The sequence below is a fragment of the Theropithecus gelada genome, chromosome 1 (genome assembly GCF_003255815.1).
Source record: "Theropithecus gelada isolate Dixy chromosome 1, Tgel_1.0, whole genome shotgun sequence".
Classification (NCBI taxonomy): domain Eukaryota; kingdom Metazoa; phylum Chordata; class Mammalia; order Primates; family Cercopithecidae; genus Theropithecus; species Theropithecus gelada.
This window is the reverse complement of record NC_037668.1, coordinates 50,372,614-50,385,619: the sequence shown is the minus strand read 5'-3', so window position 1 is coordinate 50,385,619 and position 13,006 is coordinate 50,372,614. Positions and strand designations below refer to the sequence as shown.

Sequence of the window (13,006 nt, the reverse complement as noted above, 5' to 3'; positions counted from 1 at the left end):
GCTGTATTAATCACCCCTCTGTAACTATGCCCTTTGCCCTGTAACTTATGTAGTCCTCTCTCTCTGACTCTCGCTTGGCCACGTGACTTGTGGTGGCCAATGGGATATAAGCCAGCACGATATAAGCAGAGGCTTGCAAAAGCCCTTGCAAGTGTCTGCCTGCTACCTTGGTTCCCCGTGATTGCCATGAGAAAACACGCACAGGCGGACTTGCTGGAGGCTGAGACATGTCGGAGCAGAGTCGTTGCTCCAGTTGTCCCCTCCAGGGCCACTCCAGACCAGTGGACAGCAGTCAACCCCCAAACATGCAATAAAGCCATGACAAAACCCAAAGAGCTGCCGAGTGACCCGGAGCAGATGAACGACAAACCTAAGAATGCACTAAGCCAAGACCAGCATCACTGTCCAGTCAGCCCCGAGACTCCGAGCTAGCTAAGTGCTTCTTGTTCCATGCGGTCGGCTTTGTGGTTAATGGTTGATTGTTAACCAGCACTACTGTGGCAGTGGCTGTCTGTTATTTTTCTTCTTGGAATATGCAGCCAAAACCAATCTTAAATGATACTCTAGGTCAGCAATGCCTTCCCTGCAGAATGCTTGGGAGGATCAAAGAGGGAGATGCGCGCAGAGGGCTCGGCCCAGGGAGGGAAGTGCCCTCTCCCTCCATCTCCCTCTCGAACCTCATGGTCAGGCATGAGTGTACAGGGGGCTCTCTTGGCCCATTTCTCTCTGATCCTCTTGGTCCCCCAGGGAGAGAAGTAGGTGAGTACATGTTCATGCCAGTTCCAGAGGCTGAGCCATTGTGTGCCCGCCCCACAGCAGGGCGGGAGGATCAGAGAACACAAGTGGCAGAAAAGGCTTTGGAGAGTTGAAAGTCTTTCCACAAGAAAGCCATGTGGAGTGATGTCACGGAGACCCGGTCAGGGTGTTGGGGACCTGCTGTGGGATCTTGGGTAGCCACTAAGGAACCTCTGTGGGCCTCAGTTTTCTTCTAAAAGGAGATGTTTGCCCTAGGTGAACTCCAAGGCCTCTGCCAATGCCGCTGAGTTTTAATTTGATGTAGGTTTAACTTCTGTGATAGGCAGAATAATGACTCCCCAAAGATGTTCACGTCTTAATCCCCTGGATCTGTGAATATGTTACCTTACATGACAAAAGGGACTTCGCAGGTGTGATGAAGGTTGTGACCCTGGAGATGGAGAGATTTTCCTAGATTATCCAGGTAGCTTGAACCGCATCTCTTGAGTGCTTACATGAAGAGAACCTTTCCCAGCAGAGAGTTAAAGAACGAATGAGTTGGAGAGTGAGAAGAGCTCAATGTCCTGCTGCTGCCTCTGAGATGTCGGGGTTCTGTGGAAGGACCCAAGAGAGAACTTGAGGAGCTCAGGCAGCCCCCAGCTGATGGTCAGCAAGGGGAGAGAGGCCTCACTCCTACAGCCACGTGGAACTGAATTCTGCTAACAACCCCTCTAAGTAAGAAAACACTGTCCCTTAGCACCATCAGAAGGGACACATCCCTGCCAACACTGCTTTTAGCCTGATGAGATCCATGCTAGAGCTAGACTTCTTTTTTTTTTTTTTTGAGATGGAGTCTTGCTCTGTCACCCAGGCTGGAGTGCAATGGCACGATCTCTGTTCGCTGCAACCTCCGCCTCCTGGGTTCAAGCAACTCTCCTGCCTCAGCCTCCTGAGTAGCTGGGATTACAGGCATGCACCATCATGCCCGGCTAATTTTTGCAATTTTAGTAGAGACAGGTTTTCACCATGTTGGTCAGGCTGGTCTCAAACTCCTGACTTTGTGACCCACCCACCTTGGCCTCCCAAAGTGCTGGGATTACAGGCGTGAGCCACTGCGCCCGGCCCACGCTAGGCTTCTGAACCTGCAGAACGATAAGATAATAAATGTGTGTTGTGTTAAGTTGCTTGGTTTGAGGCATTTTGTTCTGGCAGCAATAGAGAACTAAGCCAAGCTGCCATGTACTGTCCCTCTATGTGCCAGTCGCTGTCCACATTCTTGTTAATATCCACAACCATCTAGCAAAGCTGCAAAGATAGATAAATGACCATTTTGTAGGTGATGGAACTGAGGCTCAGAGAAATGAGGTCTTCTTACATCCTGGCTACACAGCTTGGAATGGGCCGTGTGGGATGGGGGCTGAGTTTGTCAGGCCCAGCTCTGATGTCCTTTCTCCAACACGAGCTCCTAGGATATGCCAATGGCAGAGCTTCCTAAATGGTTGACCGTGTTCATTACAGGGGGCCTCAAAGGCTGGGGATACCCAGCCAGGCTGTGGTATGGATGGGGCATACGGACTGCCTGCCCCATCTCTGTAGAAGGCATGGGTCTCGGCCGGGCGCGGTGGCTCAAGCCTGTAATCCTAGCACTTTGGGAGGCCGAGACGGGCGGATCACGAGGTCAGGAGATCGAGACCATCCTGGCTAACACGGTGAAACCCCGTCTCTACTAAAAAAATACAAAAAACTAGCCGGGCGAGGTGGCTGGCGCCTGTAGTCCCAGCTACTCGGGAGGCTGAGGCAGGAGAATAGCGTAAACCCGGGAGGCGGAGCTTGCAGTGAGCTGAGATCCGGCCACTGCACTCCAGCCTGGGCGACAGAGCGAGACTCCGTCTCAAAAAAAAAAAAAAAACAAAAAACAAAACAAACAAACAAAAAAAGAAGGCATGGGTCTGCTCAACATTGGGCCCTGAGGATGCAGAGACACAATTATTCAGGCTCTGTTACTTCCTGGCCTGGGAGAGCGGAGTAAGTTACTTACCTCTCAATGCCTCGCTTTCCTTTCATCTACAAAACAGTATGACAACGGGACCTACCTCGTATCGTTGTGAGGATTCAGTGTGAAGGGCTTAGCACTGTGCCTGGCACACAGTTAGCACTTGACAAATGTGAGCCGTTTTGGGGATTAGAGTGAATAGAGAATGATCTCTGTGTTTTAGGTGCCTACCTGTGCCAGCAACCTGGGAGGCACCTTGCATAGCTTAGCTGAAATCCTCACAGCTAAATCCTCCTGTAAGGAGAGGGCGAAGGTGTCCATGAGGAAGATGCAATCAGACATAAGCTGAGTGACTTGTCCAAGGTTGCATGCTGGTGAGCAGCCAGGCTTGACTCAAAGCCAGGTTCGGCTGCCTGATTCCAAAGCACAGACCCTTCCCACTACCTCCGGAACCTGGCAGAGGTGGGGGTGTTCTGGGCTTGCTCAGGGTGAGATCCTTAAAGGGCGAAGGCTGTGTCCAGGGCAGCCCTGGAGAACGGCCAAGGGCACTGGATAGAAGCCCTGTATCAGTGAAATGCTACACCTCCCAGCTCCCAGGTCTGCAGGGCTGTCTGCTTGTCATTTGGACCTCAGCTTAAATGCCACCTCCTGAGAGAAGCTCTCCTCTGACTGCCCACTCTAAGGCTCAGCCTCTGTCCCTCCCTCCTGCCCCTCTCTGCCGTGGTCTTGTTTGTGGGTGTGGACAGGCAGGAGAGTAGTGTGGCTCACTCTGAATAGCTGGACTGACTCTTGGGTCTGCCACTGTCCAGCAGAGTGCACCTGGGTACATGGCATGACCTCTCCCAACCCCTGTTTCCTTACCCCTCAAGCCCAGCCCAGCCTCGTTCCTTGGGGGCCATGAGCACGACTCATGAATATGAGGCAGAAAGGTGTTCTGGAAAGGCAGAGCGTGGTTTGAAGGCGGCATGGTGGCTATACGAAGTCAGAAGACAGTTCTGGCCCCGGTGAATGCCAAGGGATTGTGAGCAAGGCCCAGTCACCTGCCCAAAAGAAACACTTTTTTGGCCGGGCGTGGTGGCTCACGTCTGTAATCCCAGCACTTTGGGAGGCCAAGGCGGGCGGATCACAAGGTCAGGAGATGGAGACCACGGTGAAACCCTGTCTCTACTAAAAATGCAAAAAAATTAGCCGGGCATGGTGGCGGGTGCCTATAGTCCCAGCTACTCAGGAGGCTGAGGCAGGAGAATGGCTTGAACCCGGGAGGCGGAGCTTGCAGTGAGCCGAAATACCGCCCCTGCACTCCAGCCTGGGCGACAGAGCGAGACTCCATTTCAAAAAAAAAAAAAAAAAAAAAAAGAAACACTTTTCCCTTTTAAGGCAATGAGCTAGATATTTATATACTGAATTTTAGGGTCTGTTTAAAACCAACCACTGAATGCATTTGTCTGGAAATCGAGTCCCCAGCCTCATTTCCCAGCCCGACTGCACTTCTCCACACCCCACCTCACCCCACGCTTCTGCGAACCCTTCTGAAAATGTTCGCTGAATGTTCACTGTGGTGCAGCCCCCTCTAGGTGCCGGCAAAACCATGGTGAGGAAAAGCAGACCCATCGTGTGCCCCGAGTGCTGATGATGGGAGAGACGAACAAGAACTCAATGATCAATGACACAAGGTAATATTTCGACCACGGGAACTAGAAGGCCCTGGTGCTGGGGCTGGGGAGGGAGGTGTCCCACCAAGACAGGAAAGTCAGCGAAATGAGCTGAGGCCTGAAGGAAGAATGGGATAAGAAAGCCTTTCCAGGCAGAGGGAACAGCATGTGCCAAGACTCTGTGTCAGGGAAACCTGATACTTAGGAGGAACAGAAAGAAGAATCCTCCCTCCAGTTGCCTCCTGCACTTCCCTCCCCCAGGCCATCTTCCTTCCTGTATGATTCCATCTCTGCTTGCTAGAAGCCTCTCCATTCTTCAAAGTCAAGTTCAAATGCCTCCTCTTCCAGGAAGCCTTCCAGGACATACCCTTTGCTCATTCCCTAGGAGGATGATTTCTCCTGCCTGTGATCTCCCTCATCTCCCCCAGCACCTCTTGGGCCCTCATCCATGCCATCTTGTATGTAGGCTCTGTGTCTGTGTCTTATTTTTCCAACTAGGACATACATCCTCAAGGGCAGATACTGTGTCTACACTACACTGGAGAACAGTGTAGACATGAAGTCACGTGGTCCTGGGTTTAAATATTAGTAGAGGTCACTTAAGTAGTAGGACCTTGCATAAATGACTCTATACCTCTTTGGACCTCAGTTTCCTCATCTGGCAAAGGGGGATAATGGGGTGGGGGTGTGGTGTGGTTATACAGCCCCCAGCTGGGCTCTGAGCAGCTGTAAGAGAAGGAGCTTGCCAAGGGGCTTGGAATAAAGAAGAGGGGGAAAGACTTGTTATAATTTCCAAAGCCTCAGGGCTTTGAGGGCTTCAAGGGGGTTAGACCCGAGTTTCCCAAATTTGTCCGATGGTAAGAAACACCTGAGTCACTTGTTAACAGTGTGTATTCCCAGGGTCTACGCCTGGGGTTCTGATTCAGCAGGACTGGGGTAGACTGATATCTGTGTTCTGGAACTTGTGCTCACATATAGTTCTTATGTAAAATTTGGTGGGGAAACTGAGGCCTCAGAGGGAGTAAGTGATTTTCATGTGCATGGTAGATTAGATCAATGACCCCAGTTCTTCCTTTTCTGTGATAGGATTAGGTACCCATGTCCTTTGCCAAGTAACTCTGCAGGGCCCACTCACTGGGGGCAGAGTATACTTCCCCATCCCACTGATGCTGGGCTTGGCTGTGGGACTTGTTTTGGCCAATGAGGTATGGTTGGCTCCCTCCATGCTCCTACCCTTTACCTTGAGAGAAACAAGCCTGGGGTGGCTGCCAGTCCAAGGAGAATGAGGAGAAACATGAAACGGACTGAACCCAACTCACATTCTGGAGTCCTGCCCAGCACAGAGAGCATGGCCAAGATTAGTCAAACCCCAGCTGACCCACACACTGGTGAGTGAGGAAATAAATGTTTATTGTTTAAACTACTGAGTTGCGGGGTGATTTTGTTATGCAGCATTATTGCAGGAGTAACTGACTCATACACTGACTAAATGAATGCTGTTCATTTGCTAATGTCATGCAGCAAATGAATGGCAAAGCCAAGCCTAGGTCTCTGCTCCTAATCCACTGCTTGTTTCTCATTGCTTCTCTGTCTTTAAATCCTGAGGGCTCTCCCTGTATGTCTATTCCCTGGAAACCCCTCACTTCCATAGTCTGCCCCATCTCTACTCCTGGGTACATCCAGCTCCAGATAGCAGGGTCCATCCCAGCAGCCCAGAACCACTTCTAGCTGCTAATAAGCTAAGGCGTCTTGAGTAGGCAGTTCCACCTGCAGAGCTCCCAAGTGGATGTAGGAGAGTTCCCTGCAACCAGGGAAAGGGCTCCAGGAGCTTCCTTCTGGCTTCTACCAGTTAGAAAGAGTTCTCTCTCCACCACCCCCATTGGGGTCCTGGGTTTCTCCAGTACAGAGCTTTGTCAAGCCAGAGAGACGCACGGCTGAGACTTTCTAAACTGTTAGAGGTCTTTTCTATCACTTGCTGGCTTTTTTTCTTCTTTGAGATGGAATCTCGCTTTGTCACTCAGGCTGGAGTGCAGTAGCACAATCTCGGCTCATTGAAAGCCCTGCCTCCCGGGTTCAAGTGATTCTCTTGCCTTAGCCTCCCGAATAGCTGGGATTACAGGCACTCACCACCACGCCTGTCTAAATTTTGTATTTTTAGTAGAGACAGGATTTCACCATGTTGGCCAGACTGGTCTCAAACTCCTGACCTCATGTGATCCATCCACCTTGGCCTCCCAAAGTGCTGGGATTACAGGCATGAGCCACTATGCCCCGCTGGTTTTTGAGGGTTTTCTCAGATTGCCTCCTTTGAGTCAGCTCCCTCTGGACCCCAATCTGAGTGGTGCTTAAAGGCACCCAGGGCCTCAAAAGAACTACAGTTCAGTCAGTCACAAACATGCCCTCTCAGCCACAGCAACACCACCATTCCCAAACAAAACCACACTCCTCAGACCCAAACACACAGACAGGCAGAGCCACAGTTAGATGTACAAACTCATGCTCAGATACACAATACCCCCTACGCCTGTCCCCAAGGCCCCACAGGTTGACACATCCATGCTCACAAATGCATGTATACAGAACCCACATGGCCACAGTGATATGCGCTGTAAACACATGGCCACCAAACACATATGACAGCACACTCACACATACACAGACTCAAATGCACAATCAGACCCACAAGCTCAAGGTGCCGTGGACACGTCAAGGACTTCGCCCAAGGACTGGAGTCTGTCAGAGCTAGTCAATTCTTGCCTCTCACTCTTCCTGGCTTTGCGACTCAACTTGTCTGAGCATCATCTGTGAAATGGGGACACGGATGCCTCCTTCTCAGAGAGGCCACAACGATGCAGTGAGGTCATGCACGGAAAACACCCCTCAACCAGGTGGAGTCAGTTGCCCTCTCTCTCTCTTTTTTTCTTAGAGTTTCGCTCTTGTCGCCCAGGCTGGAGTGCAATGGCGTGATCTCGGCCCACTGCAACCTTCGCCTCCTGGGTTCAAGTGATTCTCCTGCCTCAGCCTCCTGAGTAGCCAGCAAGTGATTCTCCTGCCTCAGCCTCCTGAGTAGCCGGGATTACAGGCATGTGCCACCATGACTGGCTAATTTTTGTATTTTTAGTAGAGATGGGGCTTCACCATGTTGGCCAGGCTGGTCTCGAACTCCTGACCTCAGGTGATCCTCCCGCCTTGGCCTCCCAAAGTTCTGGGATTACAGACGTGAGCCACTGTGCCCAGCCAGCTGCCCTCTCTCTTTCTATGTCCTTGGCATGCCCTTCCTCCCTTCTGAATGCCATTTTTTTCTATTGTTCCTTTCAACATTCTACTGGCTGGGTGCAGTGGCTCTTGTTTGTAATCCCAGCACTTTGGGAGGCTGAGGCAAGAGGATCATTTGAGGCCAGGAGTTCAAGAGGAGCCTGGGCAACATATAAGACTCCAACTCTAAAAAAAAAATTTTTGACTGGTCCTTCAAACTGCAAGTCAAATTCCACCTCCTCCAGGAAGACTTCCTGGGTCTGGACTTCCACATCTGGATCCCTGCATGCCCATGTGTGGGCCCTACCCTACATCAGAAAGATCAGCTTGGAGGCCCACTCACTTTCCCTCCTGTGGCCTGGCCTCCCTCAGCTCTTCCATGGACACGGCCCTGACCATGCTCACTGTAGGGGTTTGGCAAAGGTTGCTGAGTGAATAACTGAGGGGCACGCTCACAGTGCCAACCGTGAGATCTTCTACCCACAGGTAGCATAATGTCCTCGATAATCACATGTGGCCCTCAGGTGGGGGATGAGGCTGGGAAGCATCTCTGGGACTCAGCCTCACGTGACACTGAGGACAGCGGTCCTGGTGGAGAGGGGAGGCTAGGAGTCCAAGTGAGTGGGGACTAGAGAGAGAACAGGGTGGAGGGGAGACTGCGGTGTTCAGCAACTTCCTTTTTCGCTGTGAGGGAAAGAAGGGTGGTGGGTGGAGGATGACGTGAGGCCACAGAAAGGGTTAGTAAAGGTGAGCTTCAGGAGAGTTTCGCTGGAGTTAGACTGGAGTGGGCTGAGCTTCACAGAAAGCACTTGTGATCGAGGTTCAAGTTAGGCTGCAAGAGATGACACCTCCGGGCTCTCCTGGGTCTCAGTGAGGCCATGTGACTGAGGCCCTGCCCGTGGAATGCATGCAGAAGAGAAAGATGCTGCCTCTACCTACCTTGCTTCAAACATCATGCTGCCCTGTCTTCCCTCTCTTCCCACAGACATGCCTGAGACTCAGTTTGGATCATACAGATAAGGAGCAGGGGGCATGGGGAAATGACACGGAACTAACCTGGGTCCCTGAGTCTCTGAGTGGATCAGAGCCACCCCGCTAACGTGGACTGCTCACCTCTGGATTCTCCCATGAAATACGTCCACGTTCTTTAAGGTACCTAATGTTGGATCTTTTCGTTACAGCAGCTTAACTTTTACCTTCAATAATATGCACTCAACAAGTGGGAGCAATTATTACCAATACCACCACAATGAAGAGGTAGCACTGACTCTCCCAGGTGGACGGATCACATGAAAAACCTTTGAAAAGAAGAAATCACTCCACAGATGTGAAGGAGTCTTTTGTGAGTCTTGCGTGTGCCCTCCCTGGCACAGCACGATGGGGCACTACCCTGGCCCACGTCGGAAGCGCTTACCTGCCTGGTTGGTGGTGATGTTCACAGAGGCGAACTGAGGCGAGAAGGGGCTCTGGTCAGTAACGCCATTCACGGCCTGGATCTCGAAGGTGTACTGGGTGTGGGCCAGCAGGTCACTGATGTAAATGCGTGGCTCGGTCAGGCCCAGCTGGCGCGGTGCGTACTGCACGTTGTCCCCGCAGCGGGTGCAGGCGCCCCGGCCCGAGCCACAGCTCTTGCAGATGATGTTGTAGACGAGGTCCTCTCGGCCTCCAGAGTCGCGGGGAGGGGTCCACTCCAGCATGAGGGAGGTCTCATTGACACTGGAAATCACAGCCTGGGGCGCAGAGGGGATGGCTGGGGCGGGGGAGAGGTGTTGGTCAGTGGGGGGCTCAGGGGGTACTATCCCCCACTGATCACTCTGTGCCCACTGCTCTGGCTCCAGCCCAGGCCTCCAAAAGGACCTCCTTAAATTCTTTCTTCTGTCTCCCCACCAGAGAGGTGTTTCTGGAGTATAACTTAGGCTGCCGTACATCTGCTCAAACCTTTCCCTCCAGGTTCCAACCTGCTCAGTGTTTGCTACTGAGGATAGTATTTTCGTATTTGGAATTATACCTGCCCAGTATGTATTTTCGCCTTCTTCCTTAGAACAGCTCAGCTTTATTCACGGTGGCAATATGTCCAGCCTCCTGTGTTTAAGTGCTTGCCACTGATATAGAGCAGAAGTTGTTGACTAGGACTGTTTCTTTAAAAAGAGACAGACAACTATGGCATGTCCCTTTGTCCTTCCCCCCTTCTGCTGCCTAAAATGTGTGTGATGGCTGGGACTTCAGCAGCTATGTTGGACTATGAAGTGACCTTAAGAACAGAAACAACAGTGGCTCACACCTGTAATCCCAGCACTTTGGGAGGCCGAGGCAGGCGGATCACCTGAGGTCAGGAGTTCAAGACCAGCCTGGCCAACACAGGAAACCCTGTCTCTACTAAAAGTACAAAAAATTAGCCGGGCATGATAGCGGGTGCCTGTAATCCCAGCTACTCTGGAGGCTGAGGTGGGAGAATTACTTGAACCCGGGAGGTGGAGGTTGTCATGAGCTGAGATCACGCCATTGCATTCCAGAGCCTGGGTGACAAAGCAAGACTCCATCTCAAAAAAAAAAGAAAAAAAAAAAAAGAACCAAAACTAGGTTGGGTGTGGTGGCTCATGTCTGTAATCCAGCACCAGCACTTTGGGAGGATGTGGGAAGATTCCTTGAGCCCAGGAGTTCAAATCTAGCCTTGGCTAGATAGAACATAGTAAGACCCTGTCTGTATGAAAAATTAGCTGGGGGTGGTGGTGCATGCCTGTAATCCCAGGTATTCAGGAGGCTGAGGGCAGAAGGCTGAGGGCACTTGAGCCCAGGAGGTTGAGGCTACAGTGAGCTAAGATTATGCCACTCTGAATGGCAGAAAGTCAGGCCCCAAAGGCCATCGTGGATTGACCATACTGTTCCAGGACTATCTGCCTTGGGCTCCTTTTGGGTGAGGGAATAAATCTGTACAGTTTCAGCCACCAGGGTCAGCTCTGTTACTTACAGCTGAATGTCATCCCTGACAGATACAGGGGTTGTGATGCCGTGCTCTTAGTCAGCCCCTTCCTAGAGGACCTTGGGCTGTGATTCAGGCAGCCGCTGCCAGGTTAGAACACTGGGCAGCCTCTTCTGCCACAGATACTACCTGTGTTGCTTCATCTCCTGCCAAGCCTCCCTTCCCTTGTCCCTTTGTGAATCCAGACCTTGACTTGATCTTTCATGTGACTCAGCAGAAGCGGGTAAGGAGCCAGATGCCAGCACCATGGTGTCTGCATGGTGGGAGCACGGCCACCCCAGGATGCCCCTTTCTTGATGCCCCTTACTTTTCCATTTCTCTTCCCACCAGGGAAAGACTGGCTGTAACCGGATGGCACCCAGCCCTTGCTCTGAGCTTTTCTGCAGGTAGACCTGGGACTCGGTCAGGCATCGCCCTTGAGGGGCCCCGGGACTTACTTGTGCAGGGCATGTCCAGGGGATCCAGGTCTGCTCTGTAGTAGCCATTGCGGCAGACACAGTTGGTGGCCCCTTCAGAAGTGGTCCGGCTGTTGATGGGACAGTGGGTACAGGCCTTGTCTCCTTGGTTGGCCTTGAAAGTTCCAGATGGACAACCTGAGAGAGAAGACAAGGAGAGTCACCAGGAAACCAGATGAAGACTCAGGGAGGTCACGAGCCACGCAGCCTCACGCAGGGGTCACACAGCCTCGCAGAGGGGCCCTGCAGCACCATTGCTGGAAAATCTCATCTCTTGAAGCGTTTGAAGTCTCCAGACTCCAACGTGGGAGTTCTTATTCTGCCAGGGCTCCCTAGTTTCTTGTCCCTGAGCTGTCTAGGGCTCCCAGCAATCTTCCCTCACCTATCCCAGCCTGGCTGTGTCACGGTCTCTAGAATCAATCCTGACCTAGTTACGAGGCACATCCAAAGACGTCTGGGGCAGTGTGCATGGGTTCCGGTCTTGCTTACTAATGTCTGGCTGGGCGCTGATTCTTAGAACTAGATTCCTGGGTTGCAGACAATTGAGATGACTACACGGCAGAAGAAAAGTCCTAGGGCAGCATAGAGAGGCGATGTGGCAGAACAGAAGAGAACACTACTTTTGGAATCAGACCGACCTGGCTTTGAGTACTGGCTAGGCCTTTTACTAGCCGTGCAGCCCCCGACAAGCTGCTTAACTACTCAGACTCAGTTTTCTTATTTGTAAAATTAGGATTCTAATCCTGCAGGGTCATTGTGAGTATTCTGCTTAAGCGTAAGGCACATGGCACAAGGCCTTGCACAGTATAGGTGCCCAGTGAATAGTAGCTGTTATAGTTGGTATGTGATCAATTTATTAAAATATTAATAAAAGGGGCCTGCAGTACCAGGGCCAGCCTAAGGAGGGCACTGCTTGCACTCGGCCCACATTTGCACTCGGCCCGCATTTGGCTTCTCCCATGGGCTGTGGCCATCATCCCTGATACGGAGTCCACCCCCCATGCAGCTCTGAGTATGAGGTTAGGGCCTATAAGAGGCAGCCGCCTTGTGTGCACACATATTCAGATCCACCTTCCTCTTCTTGCTGGCCCTGGGCTGAGAATTAGGAGGCTGAGGGTCTAGACCCTGCCCCTCTCCCAGCTTCAGCCTGCTGGGTTCATGAACCCAGCTCTGCTATCATACCTTGAAGGGATTGTGCAATGGGTAAGTGGGTGGACACGAAAGAGCTTTGCAACAAACATTTCGTCTCCTTGGGATGAAATGCAGCTAAACCATCCACAGGCCCCCAGGCCCTCACCGGGAGTACATTTCATGCCTGGGTGCTGTGGGTTCTTCAGCAAGTGACTCAGCCTCTCTGAACATTAGTTTCTGTGTATATAAACAATTAACATAAATTTCCCTAGTTCATTTTTTTCCACCTCTAGTCTTCAAGGCTTATCTTCCCAGTCCAAGTATTAGCAAACCACTCTCCCTCAACCCTCAACCAGTTCTGGCCTCAGAGACCCTGCCTTTCTTGGCGCCCAGAACATTGCTTGGGTTCAGAGTGCTCTACTTACCTACTGTAATTATTTTTCTGGGGGTCTCCTGGCCATGTTCTCAACTCCCCCAGGATCAGAGCCATGTCTGACTCACAGCTGCTTGTTCTGTGCCTAGCTTGGAATCTGCACTCAGCAAGTGCTCTGTAAATACTTCTTTTGTTGTTGTTATTAAATTTTTTTGGTTTTGTTTTGTAGAGATGGGGGTGTCACTATGTTGCTCAGGTTAGTCTTGAACTCCTGGGCTCAAGCAGTCCTTCTGCTTCGGCCTCCCAGAGTGCTGGGATTACAAGCATAAGCCACCACACCTGGCCCATAAATACTTCTTGGAGTTGCCTGCTTAAGTGGAATGAGCATGGACTTTGGAAGCCATGCAAACAGGAGGGCAGTGAACATAGTGG

At 51.6% G+C, this 13,006-nt stretch overlaps 1 protein-coding gene across 3 annotated transcripts in view; it reads right to left on the bottom strand.

The window, feature by feature from the left end:
• The window catches only part of EPHB2 (EPH receptor B2), a 206,422-nt gene that overhangs the window by 42,602 nt on the left and 150,814 nt on the right, over positions 1–13,006 (bottom strand). For all 3 annotated transcript variants that reach the window (XM_025358232.1, XM_025358242.1, XM_025358250.1), the window contains 2 exons: positions 11,053–11,208; positions 9,050–9,385 (listed from right to left, as the gene is read on the bottom strand). In XM_025358232.1, the coding sequence (XP_025214017.1) occupies positions 9,050–9,385; positions 11,053–11,208 (492 nt within the window). The remainder of the gene's footprint in view (positions 1–9,049; positions 9,386–11,052; positions 11,209–13,006) is intronic.